The 22,283-nt window shown below is 50.8% G+C and overlaps 1 protein-coding gene across 2 annotated transcripts; it reads left to right on the top strand.

The window, feature by feature from the left end:
- The first annotated feature begins 15,453 nt into the window (after positions 1-15,453).
- On the top strand, positions 15,454-20,646 carry KLHDC7A (kelch domain containing 7A). Of its 2 annotated transcripts, XM_023219860.1 has the most exons (2): positions 15,454-17,814; positions 18,598-20,646. In XM_023219860.1, exons 1-2 carry the CDS (start codon positions 15,584-15,586, stop codon positions 18,641-18,643), a joined length of 2,277 nt encoding a protein of 758 aa, XP_023075628.1. In that variant the 5' UTR covers positions 15,454-15,583; the 3' UTR covers positions 18,644-20,646. The 2 variants fall into 2 exon arrangements, with proteins under 2 accessions (XP_023075628.1, XP_023075627.1); XM_023219859.1 differs by having other exon boundaries at positions 15,454-20,599.
- Positions 20,647-22,283: the final 1,637 nt, after the last annotated feature.

The raw sequence follows: 22,283 nt of genomic DNA, 5'->3' as shown, positions 1-22,283 counted from the left end.
ATGGCACATAGTGAAGGTGAAATAAGTGTTCGTGACAATTTTCATTGTTAGAATTAATAGTGATTAGTTACAGGACATGAAGTAGCCGATGCTTGAACTGTCTCCAGAAGACCAAGAGGAACCGATGGCCTAGGAAAGGAATAGCACAGCCTCTTAGAGGAATGGTGTAGGAGCAGAAGCCAAGACCAGAGGGGAAGCAGAGGATGGGACACTGACTAGAGAACCCCCACATGGCCTCCAGCACCACAGAGAAGACCTCGATGGGGCCTCAAGGTGACAGAATCTTAGGTCTCCACCCACCGTCCTCTGCAGCTTCCCACTGGTAGAACACAAGTTCAAGATCTTGCATCACGGGAGAGAAATTTCCAATTCCCTACCCATTTTACAGATGGGGAAACTGAGACCCAGAGAACAGGACTCACTCGTCCAAAACCACAATGATTTCATGACAATGCCAGGACCCAAACCCTGGGTCCCCTGAGTTTTGAAGGAAATGATTGTTCACTTTGTTTTTGGAGATTTCAAGTCTTCAAATCACTCAGCTATCCTAAGAACAGTTTTTCTTTTCTTTTTGTTTTATTTCTAAGCCTTATCTGACATCTAACTCAACACAACCCACTTGACCCTGTAGCCCTGAGAACAGCTTTAAGAAAGAATGTTGTTCCCCTCCCTGTGTCCATGTGTTCTCATCGGGGGAGAGCATCAGGGAAAAGAGCTAATGCCTGCTGGGCTTAATACCTAGGTGATGGGTTGATAGGTGCAGCAAACCACTATGACACACGTTTACCTATGCAGCAAACCTGCACATCCTGCACATGTCCCCCAGAACTTAAAAACTTAGTATTTTTTTAAATAAAGAAAGAATGGATTGCTCAGCTCAGAGACTGCAGCCAGCTGCACTCCAACGGACAGCCCCTACTCCAGCCACATCACTTACCTTCCAGCAAATGCAGCTGCTTGTTCCTACCTCAGAGCCTTTGCCAGAGCTGTCCTCCCTTCCAGAAAGCCTGTCCTCAGGAATCTCTCTGCAAAGTCATGTCCCCTCCCTCCAGATGTAGCCCCAGCACCTCCTCTGTCCCCTCCACCTTCCAGCCTCCCTGATGGATCTTGGCCCTGATGACACCAGCTTATAGCCTCTTGGAAATTAAACGAAGGAACCTCTTTCTGTACTGCATTTATTTGCTCTTGTTGACAAGGCAATTTTTAAAGCGTCTCTCAGTCTATTCTCATTTATCCATTTATTTACTCAACAAATGTTTATTGGACACCAAGTGGGAGCCAGACCCTGTCACACACACTGCCTGCCCTCACGCCTGTCACCTCCCTCCTCTGCGGAGGGCAGCCACTGAGAAGGGAATGATGTAGGAATCTCACTGCAGCTGGGTCCAGGAGCTCTGCCTTTGTCTCAGGGTGTCTTCCCAGCCGACAACCTTGCAAGGTAAGAAAGGGTCTCTCCCATCATCACAGATGCTACCCAGAGGTGAGGACTGTGGTTTCAGAACCATCTTGAGTTCCCTACTGGGTGGCAGCAGGGCTCAGTGGACAGCACGTGGGCTCTAGAGTCAGACGGACCTGCTTCAAATCCCAGCTCTGCCACCTCCAAGCTGAGGAACTCGTACAAGGTCACTTCCCAATTGGGCCTCAGTTTCTCCTTTGTGAAACAGCACTGTGGCCTCCCAAATCATCAGTTTACTTTCGGTTTGGGGTCGCAGCCGAGGGGAGGCTCCAGCCTACAAGCACATGAGGGAGTGAGGACAGTTTGCAGAGAGCAGGAGCCTGAAGCTGACTTTTCAGTCCTATTTATTTAGAGATGGAGTCTCGCTCTGTTGCCCAAGCTGGAGTACAGTGGCACGATCTCAGCTCACTGCAACCTCCACTTCCCAGGTTCAAGCAATCCTCCTGTCTCAACCTCCCAAGTAGCTAGGATTACAGGTGCATGCCACCATGCCTGGCTAATTTTCATATTTTTAGTAGAGCCGGGGTTTCACCATATTTGTCAGGCTGGTCTCGAACTCCTGACCTCAGATGATCCACTTGCCTCTGCCTCCCAAAGTGCTGGGATTACAGACATGAGCCACCATGCCCAGCCTTCAGTCCCCTTTATGCTGACTGCGGGGCAAGTCACCTCTGTTGTCCCACCTTTGATGTGAGAAAGTTGGACCAGGGCTCTCCAAGGCCTATCTCAGCTCTGAGAAGCTCTGATTACTGGAAAAGCAAGCCAGCTGCCCAGAAACAGTGGAAGCCCAGGCTCTGCCCTGAAATGCTTGTGCTTCTCCTCTCCTCTAGGCTCTCAGGCAGTGGTGTGTTAGTCCGTTTTGTGTTGCTGCAAAGGAATACCTGAGGCTGAGTAATTCATAACGAAAAGAGGTTTATTTGGTTCACAGTTCTGTAGGGTGTACAAGCACGGCACCAGCATCTGCTCAGCTTCTGGTGAGGCCTCAGGAAGCTTCCAATCATGGCAGAAGGTGAAATGGGTGCAGGTGTGTCAGGTGGCGAGAGACAGAGCAAAGAGAGAGGTGGGAGGTGCCAGGCTCTTTTTTACACAATCAGATCTCTAGTGATCGAATAGAAAAAGAACTCACCCATTAACACCAAGCCATTCACGAGGGATCAACCCCCGTGATTCAGACACCTCCCACTAGGCCCCCTTGCAACACTGGAGGTCACATTTCAACATAAGATTTGGAAGGGACAGAACATCCAAGCATATCAGTGATGGAAATGGAAACACGGCACCTCCGAAGTTGGAGAATAAAATAAGCAGCCTTCACCCATTGCCAGTTAGACAGATGTGACTAAAACCATGTGGAAAACAGCCCCGCCTCCTTCCAGCACAGTGCCCAGAGCCAGAGTGCAGAGCTGGGACATGATCTTGCATGATGGAACCGGGGAAATCAGAACTCGGAATGCAGACCACAGAAAAGAATCACGCTCCTGCAGTATGGAGGGACAAAATAATGGGGTTACACCTGGGGGACACAGACAATGAAACACACAGCTTAAGCTCCTCTCTCTCCAAACCAGAACTGTTCACTCTGTCACTTCTTCATGGTTCTTGGTGACTGCTGATGAGGGGAGCGACTGAACTGGCATTATCTGGAATGTTCCAATCAAAGGAAGTCCTTCCCGGATTCTTATCTCCATCTTTCTTGTCTTAAATCCTACAATTCACTTAATCTCCATGTTGTTCCATCCCACTGGAAATTTCTGGCCACTTTACCACCTCATTCCCTTTCTAGTGCTTAGAGCTCTGCCTGCATGTAGACCTATGCGTTGTGGTCGCCAGCCCCAGAGCCCTTGCACCCGGTGGACTCTGCTTCCACTGCCTTTTCCCCACCTTGTCTCCCGGCCAAGTTCCTCAACTCAGCTCTAAGATCCTTTCCCCAAAGCCCTCGTTCTTTCCTCCTTGTTTCCACAGCGCCATCCATCATGGCTCATTATGATTTGCTCTGATGTTGTCCCCCCAGCTAGACTGTGAGTTTCTGGAAGGCTGGGAATGGGCCTGATAAGGCAGAGGGAAGGGTTCCACTGCAGATCTGAGGCTCAGCCTGACAGTTGGGTGAGTTTGAGCCTCTTGGAACCTCAGTGTTCCCATCTGCAAAGTGGGAACGATCACTTCTACCCAGTGGAATGTATATTAGTCCAGGAAATGAACACTAGCTTCTGCAACCAACAAACCCTGAAATCTCAGTGGCTTAACCCAATACCAGTTTATTGTCACAATTGCTGGTGAACTGGGTGGCCCTGGTCCATCTGGGACATGTGGCCTCCAAGATCACCATGGCAGGGAGAGAGTGGAGGGGGCAACACACTGGTTCTTTACTTCCTGGATTCAGAAGCAGCTGGGCACTTCTGCTTGCCCTTCCTAGGCAGTAATTTAACCACATGCCACCCTTGCAACTTCAGGGGAGACTGGAGAATATAGTTTTATTGGGTGCCCAAGAAAAGGAAACTCAACCAGGGCTTAGTGAACACATAGCCTTTCTCCACCACAGATTTGTTATAAAGATGAAATCACAAGGAATGCGACGTTCCTAGCTGAGTGCCCCTCACATAGTAAATGCTCAACAAAGCTGCTAATTCTCCATATGTTTCTTCATCCCCAGGCCCAGGCTCTAAGGAATCTGACCTCTAACAGAGGTAGTGTGAACGCTAGGAGCTGCCCTCCAGTCCCAGGCCCAGGCTTACCTGGCTGTCTCACCCTGTAGCCTCCCCTCCCTCCTCCAACTCTCTCCAGCCCTGGCTGGGGCAGCTCTCACCACCTTTTGCACCTGGGTGGCTGTCTCTTTTCGGAGCATTGATTTGCAATCGGCCAGCGCAGCTCTAATGGGTCTGCAAGGCCCCTGGCTGTGCTGTATTAACTCCATTCAGAGGCTCAGGGTTGTGGAACACAAACCTGCCCTGCCTCTCTGGAGCCAGCACAGGCTCTGGAGTCTCTGGGAGAGGCAAGAGTCGGATCAGTTCTGAGGGCTGCCTGCCGGGGCTCCATACCCAGCAATGCCCACTCTTACACCCTCCCACAGCCTCTCTCTGCTGGCTTGGGCAGAGAGCTGGGAGCCACAGCCACACTCAGCCAGGCTCTCAGCCCATCTGGGGCCCCCCTCCCCACTGAGGGTAGATAGTAGAGAGTCTCTCGCTTCTCTCCCTGTTGGGGGTCTCCTGAAAAGAGCACAGGACACAGGGGCCTAAAGGACAGTGTGGTCCTCACTGCACCTTAAGTCATTCCATCATCACTACAGCTTAGATCAAAGTAGGTCTTATTGGGCCCATTTTACAGATAAAGAAATTGAGGCTTGCAGATTGCAAAACAATGTTTTCTAAACACATTTGGCCAGACAACCCACCCACTTTTTTTTTTTTTGCATGGAGTAAACCCAAAGCACCCACTTCAAAGCATGCCAGTCATGGTGACCAATTTCTCACCCACAGCAGATCCAACACATGCTTCCCAGTGTGTTCCCTCCTTTGGCTCAGGGGTTCTGAACCAGGACCCCAAAGGCCTGGGGCCTTCCATCATTCGCATGTGAAATATTACCTGAATGTGCATCTTTTCAGCAAGGGTCCATCATTTCCAGTAGATCCTCAGAGGGGTCTGGGACCTGGCATAAGTGAAGAGCCCTTGCCCCAGCTTGAGCCCCTGTAGACAAGGCCCAGTTGTGATCTGGGGTTTTGCAAAAGTGACCTGAATGGCAGAGATTCAGGAAAGAGCTCCATGAGAGTGGGTGAAATGGCCCATGTTACAGCAGGGACGAGGGGACAGTAAATGGATGAGCTTGGCTGGAGCAGAACGGGTGTTTGGAAACAGTGACAAATGAGGCTGGGGCATCGAGGGGACCTCGGAGAATGGGCCAAGGCATTCAGATTTGATTGGAGAGACCACGGGGAGCCACTGGCCATCCTGGAGCCAGTGAGTGGCAGCTTGGGAATCAGGTTTGCAGGAAAGGCCAGCAGGGGTGTAGAGCAGTAATGTGCTATGAGGAAGGGGCTCCATTGGCAACTGGATCCAGGGAGATTCCTGCTGCTTTAGGGGCACAAGCAGGGCTGGTGACTGTCAGGAGTATTGCAAAGGATGCACTGGGAAGACAGCCCGGCTGGGAGCAAGGTCCTTGGATCTGAAGGCTCCTGGTTTGAATCCCAGGTCAGCTGTTTCCTAACTGCAACTTCAGGCAAGTAACTTATCCTGTCCTCTGTGCCTGGGTTTCTTCCTTATCAAACAAGGATAACTGTGCCTGCTTGGTGGTTGTGAACATTCACTGAAATGAGAGAAAATGAACCTGAAGAAGCCCTTAGCTAACAGCAAGGCACACTCATCAGCACTCAACAACAGTGGGGTCTATTACAACCTCTCAATCCATCCTGTAAACACTTACCAAATCCCTGCTAGGCACCAGGTGCCCTCCTGGGCATCCTAGCATGTTTGCTGACCATAACCCAATGAGATGGATGGCATCATGCCTACTTGACAGATAAGGAAACTGAGGCACAGTTTTTTTCATAATTAGTAATGACATCTGTTAGGTTTGATCCAGAAGCTCAAATGTTAAGAGGTCAGTGACAAAGGTGTGACCTCTCTCTGACCCAGGGTGAGAGAAAACGTGCCCTTGATGATTGATGTTCAAGGTCATACAATTGATTGATTCTTGGGATTGTGGGTGAATGGGGTGCTGATCCAGGCACTGACAGCATCTCACAAACTAACATGCCCAAGAATCACCGGGGATGAGATGCATGTGACGATTCTGACCTTTTGAGGCTGGGGCGGGTATCAAGACCCTGCATGCTAACCGGCTCCTAAGTGATGCTTCTTTTTCCTTTCCTTTTTTCTTTTTCTTTTTTTCTTTTCTTTTTTTTTTTTTTCAGACAAAGTCTCGCTGTGTCACCTAGGCTGGAATGCAATGGCACAATCTCAGCTCACTGCAACCTCTGCCTCCCAGGTTCAAGCGATTCTCCTGCCACAGCCTCCTGAGCAGTTGGGATTACAGGCATAGGCCACTATGTTCAGCTAATTTTTGTATTAGTAGAGATGAGGTTTCAGTATGTTGGCCAGGCTGGTCTCAAACTCCTGACCTCAAGTGGTCTGCCCACCTCAGCCTCCCAAAGTGCTGCGATTACAGGCGTGAGCCACCATGCTTGGCCAGTGACGCTTTTTTGAGTAGCAAGGATTTCCAAAGAATGGATTTGGGATCCACACACTTGATTCTGGACAAGAGACTGAGCCTCAATTTCCTCATCTGTAGAATGGGTACATCTTATCAATCTTGCAGGGCTGCTGTGAAGATTAAAGGAGATGATGTCTGCAGCCTTAGCTCTTAGTAAATATTGGCCAGCATTTACTATTAGTAAATATCAGTAAATAGTAATTAGTAAATTAGTAAATACTAGCTAGTAAATAGTAATTAGTAAATAGTAAATTAGTAATTAGTAAATAGTACTAGTAATTAGTAAATACTGGCCCGTATTTACTAATAGTAAATTAGTATTACCAATTACTAGTGCTAATTTACTATTACTCATTACTAAATAACAAGCTAATTATTAGAAAATACTGGCCAGTATTTATTAGTTACTATTAATATTAGTGAATACTAATATTGGGGTATGGCAAAGGAGGAGAGAGAAGAATACTAAAACAATTTAGTAACACTAATTTGCTATTAGTAAATACTGGCCCGCATTTACTAATATTAGTAATTAGTAATTACTATTATTCATATTTATGTTACTATTACTATTGGCTCTGAGCGCTCTGTGAAAGTCTGTCTCGGTATGCAGGGAGATAGAAGGTCATTCCCACATGTTCAAACCTCAGGATGCTCCCTTTGCTCTGCAACTCCTTCCACCCCAGGAGAAAAAAAATCAGGATGCATTCTGCCATCTCAAACAGCACCCACGAATCGTTTCACATTCAATTTCCCCATCAAATTCACAGGCACGAAGCTCATGCTATTATTCCATTTCCTAATGATCTGTGTGGTGGCAATCGTAAGTAGGACATTTCTTCATGCCCTTGGCACTCCCAAATCTTTGAAACTCCATTTCTAGGCCAGACCCCCTTCCTGGCAGCTGCAGTATGCCTCTCCCCCTCCAAAATCCTGACACCACCTGCCCCTGGTTTCTGTTTATCCAGAACATAAAGGAGCAAGAGTAACGTGTCTCTCTGGGGAACAATACTGGTTCTCCCCTGGATTCCAAGGAGGTGAACTTCAGCAGCAGGCAGCAGGGCAAGCTGGATGGAAGTAGGTTCCAAGGTCAAAGAGAAAACTGTGTGAGCACCCCCTGCATGCCATTCACAGGCTGCGAGCTTGGGCGAGGAGGTCACGTTGCCTCCAGGAAGCCTCAGTGTCCTCTCCTGTAAGATGGGGATGATAGCCACACAGGATAGCAGAATCAAAGTGACTGGTCAATTGCTGAGCCCTTAATAACTGTGACAGCTATTTGTTGAGGTTGTGTGAATGGATGGCGTGATGAGATGCCCTGGAATGAGCTCCTATCCAGTCTCAGCAGGTGGTATTCCTCATGGACGGTCCACTGCTGTACCGGTTTGGCCTCACCTTTGCAGCCTCAGAATCCCGACTGAGTTAACATCATCAGAGTAGCTACTCCTGCACCAGCATCTCCCTAGACAGAACAAAACAGGGGCCTGGGGGAGGCAGAGGCGGAGAGCTATTCAATACATTCACCACCATGTAATGCATGGGACTGATCTAACTGAATAAGGCAGGGTGTGGAGGACCCTCGCAATGCCAAGCATCGGCTTATAGTTCATAAGTAGTGGGGAGGTCTGAAGGGGTCCTGGGGGAGTGCCAGCCAGGCTGCTGGGGTTGGGTCAGTGCCTATTTATCAACTGGAATGAAAACTTTTCAGCATTTTAACAACCAGTATGGATGGTGCACCACACCCTAGCTGGGGCTGCAGCACTGGGATGTGAAAAACCCCAAGACACATCCAGGAGAGTTTATCAAGAGAGGCCCCCTGTGTGAGTGATAAAGACTACACCTAATCCCAGCACTTTGGGAGGCCAAGACGGGTGGATCACTTGAGGTCAGGAGTTCAAGACCAGCCTGGCCAACATGATGAAACCCCATCTCTACTAAAAATACAAAAAATTGCTGAGTGTGGTGGCACCTGCCTGTAATCCCAGCTACTCGGGAGGCTGAGGCAGGAGAATCACTTGAACCCAGGAGGCAGAGGTTGCAATGAGCCCAGATCATGCAGCTGCACTCCAGCCTGGGCAACAGAGCAAGACTCTGTCTCAAAAAAAAAAAAGAAAAGTCTATGCCACATACTTACTGAGCACCTTTTGAATGAGTAGGAATTAATCTTTTACCTCCTCCAACACCCAGACCCAGCCAGGTGCCCTGTATTCTAGTCACAGCTAGACTGGACTCTCTCTGTCTCTCTCTCTCTCTCTCGGCCTCAGTCTCCCCATTGGTCAAACCAGAATCCAGTTATCACTGAACCCTCCTGGACTCAAAAGGTGAGATGTGTGGGTATGCGTGTGGGTGTGGATATCTACTTGTACTTGTGTACACGTGCACGAGTGCATGTGTGTATATGTGTGTACAAGGCCACCCACCTCTCTCTCTGACATCTACACCCCTCAGGATCTATCTCTCCTCTCCCCAGGTGCTCACACCCATGTCCTCTCAGCCTCTTGCCCTCCACTCAAGGCCTTACCTGACACACCTACCTGGAGTCTGACCTCACCTTGGAAAACGCAGCCCCTTAGAACAAGCTGACTGGCGAGGGGACTGGCACGATGGAACACAAAGCTAATCACACAGAGATGGGCCTCTTTATTTGCATGGCACGCATTTGTCTCTGACTGTTTTATCCACCCCCTGAGCCAACCGAGGAGTTCTCAATTTATCCTGCCCGCACAGAGAGACCAGATTGGTGGCAGGCACGCACATTCACAGAAGCCCAATATAGACTTCCAATTATCTTTTAATTTCGCTCCTGTCTTTATTTGTTCATTTCACTTTTTCCAAACAGGGACTTAAAAAAAAAAAAAGCTATAATTTATGGAGTTTGAAGTCAACTAGCAGGAGCGTCATGTTCACCTGCCGGATGGAATGAGACCTCAGGGTAGAGACTAAAGCTCACTTCCCAGCTGCCCTGCAAGGAAGACGTCTGCCTGTCAGGGGCCACAAAATTCCTGTTCTTGTCTGTTCTTCTGTCTCTCTGTATTAACTGTATTTTCATCTCTCTCTCTCTCTCTTTTTTTTTTTTTGAGATAAGATCTTGCTCTGTTGCCCAGGCAAAAGTATGATGGTGCAATCAAGGCTTACTGCAGCCTTGACCTCTTGGGCTCAAGCGATCCTCCCACCTCAGCCTCCCGAGTAGCTGCAACTACAGGCATATGCCACTGTGCTCGGCTAGTTTTTTAAATGTTTTTATAGAGATGGGGTCTCACTCTGTTGCGCAGGCTGGTCTTGAACTCCTGGGCTCAAGTGATCCTCCCACTTCAGCATCCCAAAGTAATCGGATTACAAGCATGAGCCACCACGCCCAGCCTATTTTCCTATTTTCTATATCCTTGATGTTTCACATCTAGGGCCTCTCTGACCAGGAGAGACTGCCCCTCCCAGGGTGAGCTAGTTCCTAGAAATAGCAAGTGGCTTACCCGAGAGTGTATCTCTCACATGCAAACCAATCTCCAGAGCACATATCCCCCAACCACCTCCTTCATCAGATTCCCAAGGCCTCTCTTACTCTGGGCCAGTATTCCCCATCTCTAATCTCCCCAGGCCCAGGTACCAGACAACTAAAGACAGCCAGCCCTGAGCCTGCTGAAAGTATTCCAACTAGCCAGTCTGAATCCTGCTTACCCTGCCTCTCTCTCTCCTTCCTGCAAAAACCATCATAAAGCCTCACTCACCCACGCTTCTGCCTCACTCCCTCTTGCCTTGATTGACCCAGTGCTTCCCAACGTGGTCCTGCCTGGTGCCCCCTTCTCTTGGGACCAGTGAGTAAAAAACCACCTTTCAGTGGCAGTCACCTCCTGATCTGTGGGCCTCGCCAGAGCTGAATAATAACACAACCTCCATTTTTACACACTGTCAGATGACTGTGTTCACTGAGAACTAGAATGCAGGGCAGACAGCAGGAAGCCTCATTTAATGAAGGCATCTTCTATGCTCAGCTGTTTCACAGGCATTACTTCTGCCCTCAAACAAGGGAAGGTCACAGGAAGTGCCAAGCCAGGGATCAAATCGGGGACATCTGGCCCCACCCCTCACCCTGCACCCAGCCCCAAGCTCCAACCTGGAGGTCTCCAGGCTTTGTTGTTCTCACGTTTCCCCGTGCTATTTCCGCCATTCCCAACACATCAAATGCCATCTCCACACCATCCCCTCCTAGCCTGGTGCGGGGACTCCTGTTCCAAACTCCCACAGAAGTTCTCCCAAACCAGCATCCGCACCCTCACCATCTCCCCGCCTGGTGTCTCCTAGACCACAGTCTTCATAGGCACAGGAGCCAAGGCGGTCTCCTTAACCTATGACATCCCAACACATGGCCTGGTACATGGTAGGCATCTTGTAAATGTTTTTTGAATCAATAAATCAATCAGTCTGTGCCTCTTCCTTTCTTTATCAATACCCAATTCCAAACACTGCTTTCTGGAATCCTTTTTCCTGACCTCTATTCTGATAAACCACCTCATTCATCTCTCCTTTGTGATGTATGGCAGCTTGATCATATCTCAGGCTTATGCCCTGTCTTCTGGACCAGGGACATAATAAGTTCCCCCGGGGCTTGGACTGTCTTCTGCTCACAGTGATCCTCCCACCTCCCCACACCCCAAGGCTGATTCGGGCACATCCAGTGCCTAGGAGCTTTTCAAATGGAAATGCTGATTGTTTGACTTGAAGAGTTTAAGCTGGAGCCACAGAGAGAGGGCTCTGGGAAACAACAGAGCATTTATCAGAATAAATGGGAAGCAGCAGTCAGAGGGGCTGAGACCCTTCGAACTTGGTGGTATCTGAGAGGACAATGCGAGGTCACATCTCACCAAGGGGGCATTTCATATGTCTCCCCTTCTCCAAGGGTGAAGACATATGACATATGACAGCCACCAGTAGGACAGGCTGAGGACACCTGACTTCCTAAGAGGTCACATCTGCTGGATGAAGTCAGGCAGGTCTGTAAAACTCTGGACTCTGCAAACAAGGTTTTGAGGCCCCATTTACAAGACAGTTGACATAATCTTGGAGGTCCAGTTACCCCTGCTGTCAAATGGGGATAACATTCATGTCTGTCCCCAAACGGGCTGTGAGCATGAGATGGGATGAGCTTCATACCCCTACCAGTGGAATGGTAGCCTGGCCCCTCATCAGCCTCAACAAAGCATTTTTAACCCATGGAAAAATCATTTGTATTGCCCCAAATACCTCATTCTCTAGGTTCTAGATGAAGACAATGGGCTGTGCAGCAAGAAACATTATAAATCAGGATTTGTCACTCTCAGTCCATTGGCATTGTCTCTCTTAGCCTTAATTTCCTGATCTGTAAAATGGGGGCAATGATAACTACCTCTCCAGATTACTGGGAAAATTAAATAAGTTTACTTATAGAAAGCACCCAGGACTTCATTCCCATTCTGTTACCCACCTTGAGTATGTAACCAAGAGGAACTGATTATGTAACTTGAAAGGAATTGCTCACCCACCACCCAAGAATGAACAGGAATTTTCAGCAGACAAGTAGAAAAGCTAACTTATTTTTAATTCCTAGACTCACTGAAAGCTCCCGAGATGATTGTTAAAAATGGAGGTTTCCTGGGACCCACCCAGCCCACTGAATCAGGACATCTAGAAGGTAAAGCTTAAAAATTTGCATCCCTGGCTTGGCGTGGTGGCTCATATCTGTAATCCCAGCACTTTGGGACGCCAAGGCAGGTGGATCACCTGAGGTCAGGAGTTTGAAGCCAGCCTGACTAACATGGTGAAACCCCATCTCTGCTGAAAATACAAAAATTAGCTGGGCGTGGTGGTGTGTACCTGTAGTCCCAGCTACTCGGGAGGCTGAGACAGGAGAATTGCTTGAACCTGGGAGACAGAGGCTACAGCAAGCCAAGATCGTGCCACTGCACTCTAGCCTGGGTGACAGAGTGAGACTTTGTCTCAAAAACAAACAAACAAACAAACAAAAAACAAGGCCGGGCACGGTGGCTCAAGCCTGTAATCCGAGCACTTTGGGAAGCCAAGACGGGCGGATCACGAGGTCAGGAGATCGAGACCATCCTGGCTAACATGGTGAAACCCCATCTCTACTAAAAAAATACAAAAAACTAGCCGGGCGAGGTGGTAGGCGCCTATAGTCCCAGGTACTTGGGAGGCTGAGGCAGGAGAATGGCATAAACCCGGGAGGCGGAGCTTGCAGTGAGCTGAGATCCGGCCACTGCACTCCAGCCCCGGCAACAGAGCGAGACTCCGTCTCAAAAAAAAAAAAAAAAAAAAACCAAACCACAACAAAAAGAACCAGCCTGGTCAACATGGTGAAATCCCATCTCTACTAAAAATACAAAAATTAGCTGGGAGTGGTAGTACATGCCTGTAATCCCACCTACATGGGAGGCTGAGGCAAGAGAATCATTTGAACCCTGGAGGCAGAGGTTGCAGTAAGCCAAGATGGTGCCATTGCACTCCAGCCTGGGCGACACTCTGTCTCTAAAAAGAAAGAGAAAAAGAAAGAAAGGGAGAAAGGGAGAGAGAGAGAGTAAGTTAAAAAGGAGGGAAGGAAGGTAAGAAGGAAGGAAGGAAGGAAGGAAGGAAGGAAGGAAGGAAGGAAGGAAGGAAGGAAGGAAGGAAGGAAAGCTGCATCTCTAACAAGCACCCCTCATGATCCTTGTGCACATTGCATTGATAGGCACTCTTTTGACCAGGATGGAAAGAAAGGGAATTCAGGGGACCCCTCTTGACAGTCACCAGTGGGACAGGCTGAGGACACCTGACTTCCTAAGAGGTCACATCTGCTGGATGAAGTCAGGCCTGTAAAACTCTGGACTCTGCAAACAAGGCTTTGAGTCCCCATTTACAAGCCAGCTGACATAATATTGGAGGTCCAGTTACCTCTGCTGTCAAATGGGGATAACAATCGTGTCTCTCCCCAAAGCAGCTGTGAGCATGAGATGAGATGAAATGAGCTTCATCCCGAGAGTCCACCCCAATCCACTCAGTGTAAAGACAATCCCTGTTGGCTACTGTCCCAAATCATGCAGAGCCCCACATAGGTTTAGGGTCCACAGCTGAGCCAGCTACAGCCTGTCCTCAAGGACTTGGAATGCAGCAGGAGACCAAATCTTGCACACAATGCAATTTATGATAAGGCAGCTGTGGCCAAGGCTAAAAGAGGAGCATCAGAGAACACGAAACCCAAAGGAAGAAAAGGTGATCTTGGACGGATGAAGGCACCAGGAAAGAAGACCCAGACACAGCCTTTCACCCAACTCTGATGGGACAGAGGGATGTCCCCCAGCCCTTCCCTGCAAGAAGTCACCCTGAGCCCGGTTTGCTAGGCAGTGATCAGGAGATGAATTTGGAAGAGTAAACCGAAGCTGGTACATAGAGGGTTGTGAACGTCGGCATAGGGAGTCAGGATTGTCTCCTAGAGTCACAGCCTTTAAAGCCAAATTCCTCCCATGTGTGTGCTTCCTATGGCCCACAGAGTGGTTTTCAGTTTCATTTTTGAATCAGATGCCAAGATTTTAAAATTGAGAGTGATGATGTCACTACCGGGATTCTAAGCTTCCCTGAAACAGTGGGAGGGTGAGGCAATGCTGTGCTACTGACCTGATACCATCGGGGTGGGGCGGACAGGGGTCCTCACTTGTTCACTTTACCTGCCAGCCCCCATAGGCAGCAAGAGTTTGAGACCCCTGCACAGGACCTTGGGGACTCTTTGAGGACCTTGGTGAGGAAAAGGGTAGAATTAGTTCTGTGCTTTGGAAGGTCCTCTGATGACACTTGATACTAGCGATGTTGGTGCCAATGATAAGAAAGAGGAAGAGGAGGGAGAAGGGGAGAATAGTTCACATTTAGTAAGCTTTCATGACGGGGGGGCTCTGCCCCAGTGTTTATTTCTAGTAGCCCATTTAGTTCTCACCACAACCTGATGAGGTACGTATGCTGTCATCCTCCTTTTTCAGACGAAGCAAAGAGTGGTGAGATCTCTTGCCTAAGGTCATATAGTTGGTAAGTAGCAGAGCCAGGTAGTCTGGGTCCAGGACCCACAGCACCGGTGATAGGGGAGGGAAGATGGTGAGGGGGGTCTGGGAGATGCGAGTCTTCCCTCAGTCTTTCACCATAGGAGATTGTCTGGTTTTAAAAGAGAAGATGCATCCACATCTAACCCTGATCTGAGCACTAATGTAATGTCTTTCCCCACTGTTCTCAGAAAGGCTGTTTTCTCTTAATAAACTTGTCAGGCAGGGAAGGAGGGCAGAGGCACTCAAGGGCTGGGTCAGGTGGCTTGGCTGCATGCCCTGGCTCCAGACTCCACTGCCACGTTCCTGTCCCCTGCTTGGCCAGCATAAAGCTGACCCCACTGCAAGGACCAGCAGACCTCATAAGAATGACCCCATCCACGCCTACTGGGGCTCCACCTGTCCACGAGTCAACACACCCAAGCCTCCGAGCCCAGTGGATTTGCAAAAGAGAAAATAAAGCACACACATAAAGAATAACCAACCCCGTGCATTTCCTGGCATCGGGTGACTGTTTGGTTAAGAGCTTCCTCCTTCTTTGTATGCCCACTGGATACTCCTAACATCCCCTAGCTGCTGGCCACAGAGCTGGCTCAGGTGGCCGATCACAAGCTCAGCCCCTGGGCAGGCCCCCCACCCCCACCACCAGGGAAGCATCAAAGGAGGCCAGCCACTGGCATCTGCCAGCTCTGGGCCCCAGCAGCCACCCTCTGCAGCTCAAAGTCACCTTTGCTCTGACTCCTTTCCTCGGCTGACCAGCCAAAGCCAGCCCAGAACTCCCTCCCCTCCGCTCGGCAGGACCCAGGAACTGGTCCCTACTGGGCAATTATTAATCACATTCTTGGCATTCCTCAGCCCCAGGTTGGCTGGAGAAGCATGTTCCCCAGAGGAGCAGAGGCCCAGGACTGGCATTTGGATATGCAGCTGACGGGCAAGGTGGTGCTGTCGGCTGCTGCCCTACTCCTGGTGACTGTGGCCTACCGGCTGTACAAGTCAAGGCCTGCCCCAGCCCAGAGGTGGGGTGGGAATGCCCAGGCGGAAGCCAAGGAGGAAGCAGAGGGCTCAGGGCAGCCAGCTGCACAGGAGGCTTCTCCCGGGGCTCTGCAGAGGGGGCCAAGACGCCGGAGGAGCAGCAAGGGATCTGAAGCACCACAGGGCTGCAGCTGGGAGAATCCAAGAGGCCCCTGTGTCCTGGTCACGGGGGCCACTTCCACAGAGAGGAAGCCCCAGAGAAAAGGCTCAGGTGAGGAGCGGGGCGGGCAGGGCTCGGACTCTGAGCAGGTGCCTCCTAGCTGCCGCGGCCAGGAAGCCAGAACAGCTGTTGGCGGTAACCCTGACCCTCCCCATCTCCCCCGCTTGGGCAGTGAACCGCACAGCTCCCCAGCTGGACTCCTTGCAGCAGCCGAGGGCACCTGTGCCGGTGGTGAGCCTGCTCCATGGCAGGACAGCAAACCCCCTGAGCATCCAGGGCTAGGGCAACTGGAACCTCCCCACTGCCACCACGTGGCTCCCTTGCAAGGCAGCAGTGACATGAACCAGAGCTGGGTCTTCACCCGTGTGACAGGGGTCAGCAGAGAAGAGCCTGGGGCTCTCCAGGCTGCCTCCGATGTTGGCCTGACCCTGCATCAGCAGGAGGGAGCCCCCAACGCCTCCTATACCTTCTCGTCCATAGCCCGGGTCCGAATGGAGGAGAATTTCATACAGAAGGTGGAGGGGGTTGAGCCCAGGCTCAAGGGCAAGGTGTATGATTACTACGTGGAATCTACGTCTCAGGCCATCTTCCAGGGCAGGCTGGCTCCCAGGACAGCAGCCCTGACTGAGGTTCCATCTCCTAGGCCACCGCCAGGGTCCGTGGGAACAGGGGCAGCCTCGGGAGGCCAAGCCGGTGACACAAAGGGTGCAGCCGAAAGAGCCGCTTCCCCACAGCCAGGGCCGTCGCCCTCCAACCGAGGTTTTAGCCGGAAGGAGAGCCTCCTGCAGATAGCGGAGAACCCAGAGTTGCAGCTGCAGCCAGATGGCTTCCAGCTTCCTGCTCCACCCTGCCCAGACCCGGGCGCCCTGCCGGACTCAGGCAGAAGCAGCCGGGAGCCCCATGTGCACCTGGTGGCCGGGGCTAATTTCTTCCATGTACCGCTCACCCCTGCTTCAGCCCCACAGGTCCGCCTGGATCTGGGCAATTGCTATGAGGTGCTGACCTTGGCCAAGAGGCAGAACCTGGAGGCCCTGAAGGAGGCGGCCTACAAGGTGATGAGCGAAAACTACCTCCAGGTGCTGCGCAGCCCGGACATCTACGGGTGCCTGAGCGGGGCAGAGCGCGAGCTGATCTTGCAGCGCCGGCTCCAAGGCCGCCAGTACCTGGTGGTGGCTGACGTGTGCCCCAAGGAAGACTCGGGCGGCCTCTGTTGCTATGACGATGAGCAGGATGTCTGGCGCCCGCTGGCTCGCCTGCCCCCCGAGGCCGTGTCCCGGGGCTGTGCCATCTGCAGTCTTTTCAATTATCTCTTTGTGGTGTCCGGCTGCCAGGGCCCCGGGCACCAGCCCTCCAGCCGCGTCTTCTGCTACAACCCGCTTACGGGGATCTGGAGCGAGGTGTGCCCGCTGAACCAGGCCCGGCCGCACTGCCGGCTGGTGGCCCTGGACGGGCACCTGTACGCCATCGGCGGAGAGTGTCTGAACTCGGTGGAGCGATATGACCCCCGCCTGGACCGCTGGGACTTTGCCCCGCCGCTCCCCAGTGACACGTTCGCCCTGGCGCACACGGCCACGGCGTGTGCCAAGGAGATCTTCGTCACCGGCGGCTCGCTGCGCTTCCTGCTGCTCCGCTTCTCGGCGCAGGAGCAGCGATGGTGGGCCTGCCCCACCGGGGGCAGCAAGGACCGCACGGCCGAGATGGTGGCGGTCAATGGCTTTCTCTACCGCTTTGACCTCAACCGCAGCTTGGGTATCGCCGTGTACCGCTGCAGCGCCAGCACCCGGCTCTGGTACGAGTGTGCCACGTACCGGACGCCTTACCCGGATGCCTTCCAGTGCACGGTGGTGGACAACCTCATCTACTGCGTGGGCCGCCGGAGCACCCTCTGCTTCCTAGCAGACTCTGTCTCACCCAGGTTTGTGCCCAAGGAGCTACAGAGCTTCCCGGCCCCACAGGGCACCCTCCTGCCCACTGTCCTGACCTTGCCCACCCCCGATTTGCCTCAGACCAGGGTCTAGCAGTCCCTCAACTGAGCTCCTCATGCAAAGCTGGGGGCCACAGGGCTCCACCGCCAGCCATCTCTGTAGACCGTTTCTAGGCAATCACCAGGCAACCCAGGAATGTGGCCATCAAGAGGTGAATTCCAGACCTTTCTCCTCCCCTGGCTGGGGAGAGAGGGATCTTAGATGAGTCTTACCCTTCGTGGGCTGCAGAGGCCCCACTGCAGAAAAGAGGACCAGGAGCTTGTGTTCCAAGGCAGAAGGCATTCATGTCTTCAGGGATGACCGCCCTCGCTTCAACTCTGAATTCTTGTGGGGATACACCAGGACCCCACAAAAGCTTAGGGGGCATAGCCTTATTGCAATCACAATTCTAGGAGCCAGTTGACCCCAGCAGCCCTCCCCTGGTTGCCCTGGAGAGGGGTTGGCTCTCTGAGCCATCAGTGCCCGCTGGTAAACATCAGCCACTGGGCCCCACCTCCACAGTTCCCAGAAGCACGGGGACACACAGGTGGGAAAGATGGAGGTAGGTGACTTGGGCAGGACTAGGAAGGAGCCCAGGGAGCCCCAGGGGCCCTGGCCAGAGGGAGTGGTGGTTTGAAAAGTAGAACAGCTGAAGCTGGGGCCAGCCTAGGAGATTCTTGCTTGCCAGAAAATGTACCAAAGCCCACCTTACTTTTCTCCTTATTGGAAGAAAGAGAAGCACCCATTGTACAAAGCTATCTTCTGGTGAAGGTCTGCTGAGGATACACGGAGGTCTCAGCAAAGGGAAGAAACTATGTGATCCAAGCACCACCCTGCTCCTTGGCCCTGCCCATGTTTACTGACCATTGCACGCATTCCCAGATCTGTAGCCATCTTCTAGTCTGGAAGCTGGGATAGCCACCACCAGTCAGCACTTCAGGGTGACAGCATAATTGCCCTCCTTTGCCAGGTACCGTCACCTGGTTTGCCTCATTCACATTTTCAGGTCCATGACCAAGTCGAGGAACTAGAAGATTCTAGTGAAGCATCCAGAGACTGGATCTCCTTTCACATCGGGTTTGATAAACTCCGAATGAAGAAGACCCCCAGCCTCAGGAAGGCACCTGTCCTTCCAGGAGGGAAGGGAGAGAGCCTGACCCAGTGTATTGCCACAGCCCTTTTTCCACCTCTGAGGGAGACAGTGAAAGATGGGAAGGCAGTGATGCTCTTGGTCCCAGCCAGAAGCCAGGGGAGATGGGAGGTACACCAGAGCAGAGCCTGACAAGGAAGAAAATAAGGATGCTTTGGACCTCAGTGTCCTTGTCTTGAAAATGGGAAGGACAATTCATGTCCGTATCTGCCCTGGGAATAAATGAGAGCCCCCAAGAGAAAGCGCCTCCCAGTTTCCCAGGTGGTCCCAACTAGAGCCTGTGTCCACTGATGCTGTTGGGGTCCAGGCTGTGGGTCTTGTTGGAAGAAGCAGGACTGGAACAAAAGATGAAAAAGAGGTTGGCATGGATGTAAGAGGAGAGCTTGCATTGGACCACCAAAGGCCACCATCCCTAGTCTGGGCTTGGGCGCCAGGCTCTGCCAATGGCAGCTCAGAGGCCACAGGATGCCATTGCCCACGCCCCCGCCCCTCTTCCCTGGTCTGGGCCTCGAAAGATGAAGCAGCTGAATTTATTCCTAAATCAGAGACCAGGAAGGGAAAGTCAGCTGGGGTCATGGCTGCCTTCTGGGGAGAGTGACCCCCGTCCACAGGCAAGGTCTCACGTTCAAGCTCAGTGTCAACACTAGCCATGAACCTCCAAGGGACCTGTGGGCTGGGGGAGAATGGCTTCAGTGACAAGACTCAAAGAAGGCACTAGCATTGTGCTGCTGGACTGGGGGAAGGACTTGCTTGAGAGGAGAACTCTACATAGGAGCTGGGGGAAGGTGGACCCAGATCTAACCTTCAACCCCTAGTGAAGGGCCAGGCAGAGGACGAGGCAACACCCAAGCTAGGTAAAGTTCTGGAAAGGTTCCAAGCCCAGGAGGAACAAGGACCACTCTGGAGAAACATTCCGAAGCCCATTGCATACCTGTGTTAGAGACTAGGGGAGTGATTCCAGGGATAAGACGGACCAATGTGTTCCAGGCTCCAACCCATGGTGGGTGTGGTCTTCGTAATGAGAGGGGGAGCTGAGATTGGGGCCTGGGCTGGGAAGAGAAGTACACAGTCCATCTGATCCACCTCTCTTTTGGTTCCACTGGCAAAATCATTCATCAGTCATCGTATCTTCTCCTGGCCAGCCCTCACAATGGCTTCATAAGTGTTGCAACACAGTGTCCCAGGCTGTCACTACCTGTGGATTACAGCCAATGTGCTGGCCTGGGGCTCTAGAGCTGGGCTTCAGGAAGAATGTGGTCAGGGCCATCAGGGTGGAACAAGGTAGCTCAAGACCTTGGAAAGACCCCCTGAGGGCACAATGGTCCTTGCTTAAAGTTTAAGATGACACTTTAAAAATAAATTCTCTCCTAATGATGGCTTGAGTCCTGCCACTCAATGGGAGCATCAGCAGAACCTGTAGCATCTTATTTGGAATTGACATTCTCTATTGTAATTTTGTTCCTGTTCATTTTTAAGTTTTCTTTTTGTTTCACTGGAAAGGAAAGATGATGCTCAGTTTTAAACATTAAAAGTATACAAGTTGCTTTGTTACAATAAAACTAAATATGTACACACACCAAAAAAAATGGTCATAATGTGTTCTTTCACTCCTGAAATAAACATTTACAGAATATTTGGGCTGGGCAGTGTTCTAGGTGCTGGAGATGCAGCAGATCCCTGCCTTAATGGAGCTCACATTCTAGCAAAGGAAAATGGACACTTTTAAAAAGAAATACATTGAACCTAGTACCTAGGCTGCATATACACTAAGGAGAAAACCAAGGCAGGGACATGGGATGGTGAGTGCTGGAGGAAAGTGGTTGCTCTTTTAAATCATGTGATCAGGCCTCCCTGATAGGATGACATTTGAACAGGGACTTGAATGGAAATCTGGGAGATGCATAGACCAGGACTGGCTCAGGGAACCAGAAGGGTGGCCTTGCTGCCAGAAGGACTTTGCTGTGCCCACCAGGGAGAGCAGGGCTGCTTCCAAGGAGCACTGTCTTGGGGGTAGAAAGAAGGACAGGGGCCCAGCTATTCTAGCTTAGCCTTTGGTGTAAAGGAAAAATTTCAATTACACCTACATTTACAACATATAGGAGCGAGAGCCAGCGTCCTTACCAAAATGTTGCAGACCGTATACTCAGGGGTGCAGCTGAGATGACTTCATGGGGCCAGAGTCTCAGATTTCTACTTTACTTAATAGCCTGGGGTCTGTTGGCCTCCTGCCCTTAGCCTCAGAGTAACATCTGTGTCACTTGGCTTCTTGCTTTTCCAATAGGAATTCTTTCTTCTTCAGAAAAACAAACAAACAAAAAATTAAATTTGGGTCGCTTTCCACTTTAAACCAACCATGCCCATTACAGAAAAAAAAAATAGAGAAAGGTATTAAAAATCTCCCCAATTTTGCCACTCAAAGACACCCCCTACTGTGCTGTGTGTCCCTCTGGTCTTTTTCTTCTGTGCAAAGTTTTTGTTTGGCTTGATTTTTGCCTAGGTGTGATTATGCTAAATATACAACTCAGTTTCTTCCTTTTTTCACTTAGCATTTTATAATAAGCATTTTCCCATGTTATTACAAATCCTGGGTAAACATCATTTCAATAGTTGCACAATATTCCATGGAGTGAATGTACCAAGGTTTATTTAAACATCTCCCCTCCTGTTGGGCCTGTCTGTAGATTTTTGTTTTCTGTTGGGTTCTCTTTCTATCATAAATAAAACGTCCTTTGTTTTCTTATTCCTCCCTATCTGGGGCCTTCATCAATATTTACAAGACAATGCCAGTCTAGGTCCCATCTGCAATAGTAGAGTTGTTGAAACAACCATAGAAGCCACAGCATTTGCCTAGGGCTGAGGCCTGTCCCCTCTGTGACTATAGGACAGAGCTGTCCTTGGAAGCGCACGGGGAGAGAGGCAAGGCTGGCTGGAGGGGCCATCCAGGGGCACCACGTTCACTGGGCCCCTGCTCTCCTCTGCATGTTTTATATGCATCTCCTCACTGATCCTCACAACAACCCTATTTTACGGGTGAGAAAGCTGAGGCTCAGAGAATTTAACGGAATTTGCCTTCATGGCAAAATCCAAAGACCTTCTGTTTTCGTTAAAAGTGCTTGAATCCGAGGCCAGGCAGAGTAGCTCATGTCTGTAATCCCAACACTTTGGGAATCGAGGTAGGAGCATCAGTTGAGGTCAGGAGTTCAAGACCAGCCTGACCAATATGGTGAAACCCCGTCTCTACTAAAAATACAAAAATTAGTTGGGCATGGT

The sequence above is a fragment of the Piliocolobus tephrosceles genome, chromosome 1 (assembly GCF_002776525.5).
Source record: "Piliocolobus tephrosceles isolate RC106 chromosome 1, ASM277652v3, whole genome shotgun sequence".
Taxonomy (NCBI): Eukaryota; Metazoa; Chordata; class Mammalia; order Primates; family Cercopithecidae; genus Piliocolobus; species Piliocolobus tephrosceles.
Note: the sequence above shows the minus strand (reverse complement) of the source record. Positions and strands in the feature narration are given on the sequence as shown.

Excerpts from the sequence above, each read along its gene's own strand:
- KLHDC7A (XM_023219859.1), top strand. The coding sequence starts at position 15,584 with ATGTTCCCCAGAGGAGCAGAGGCCCAGGACTGGCATTTGGATATGCAG.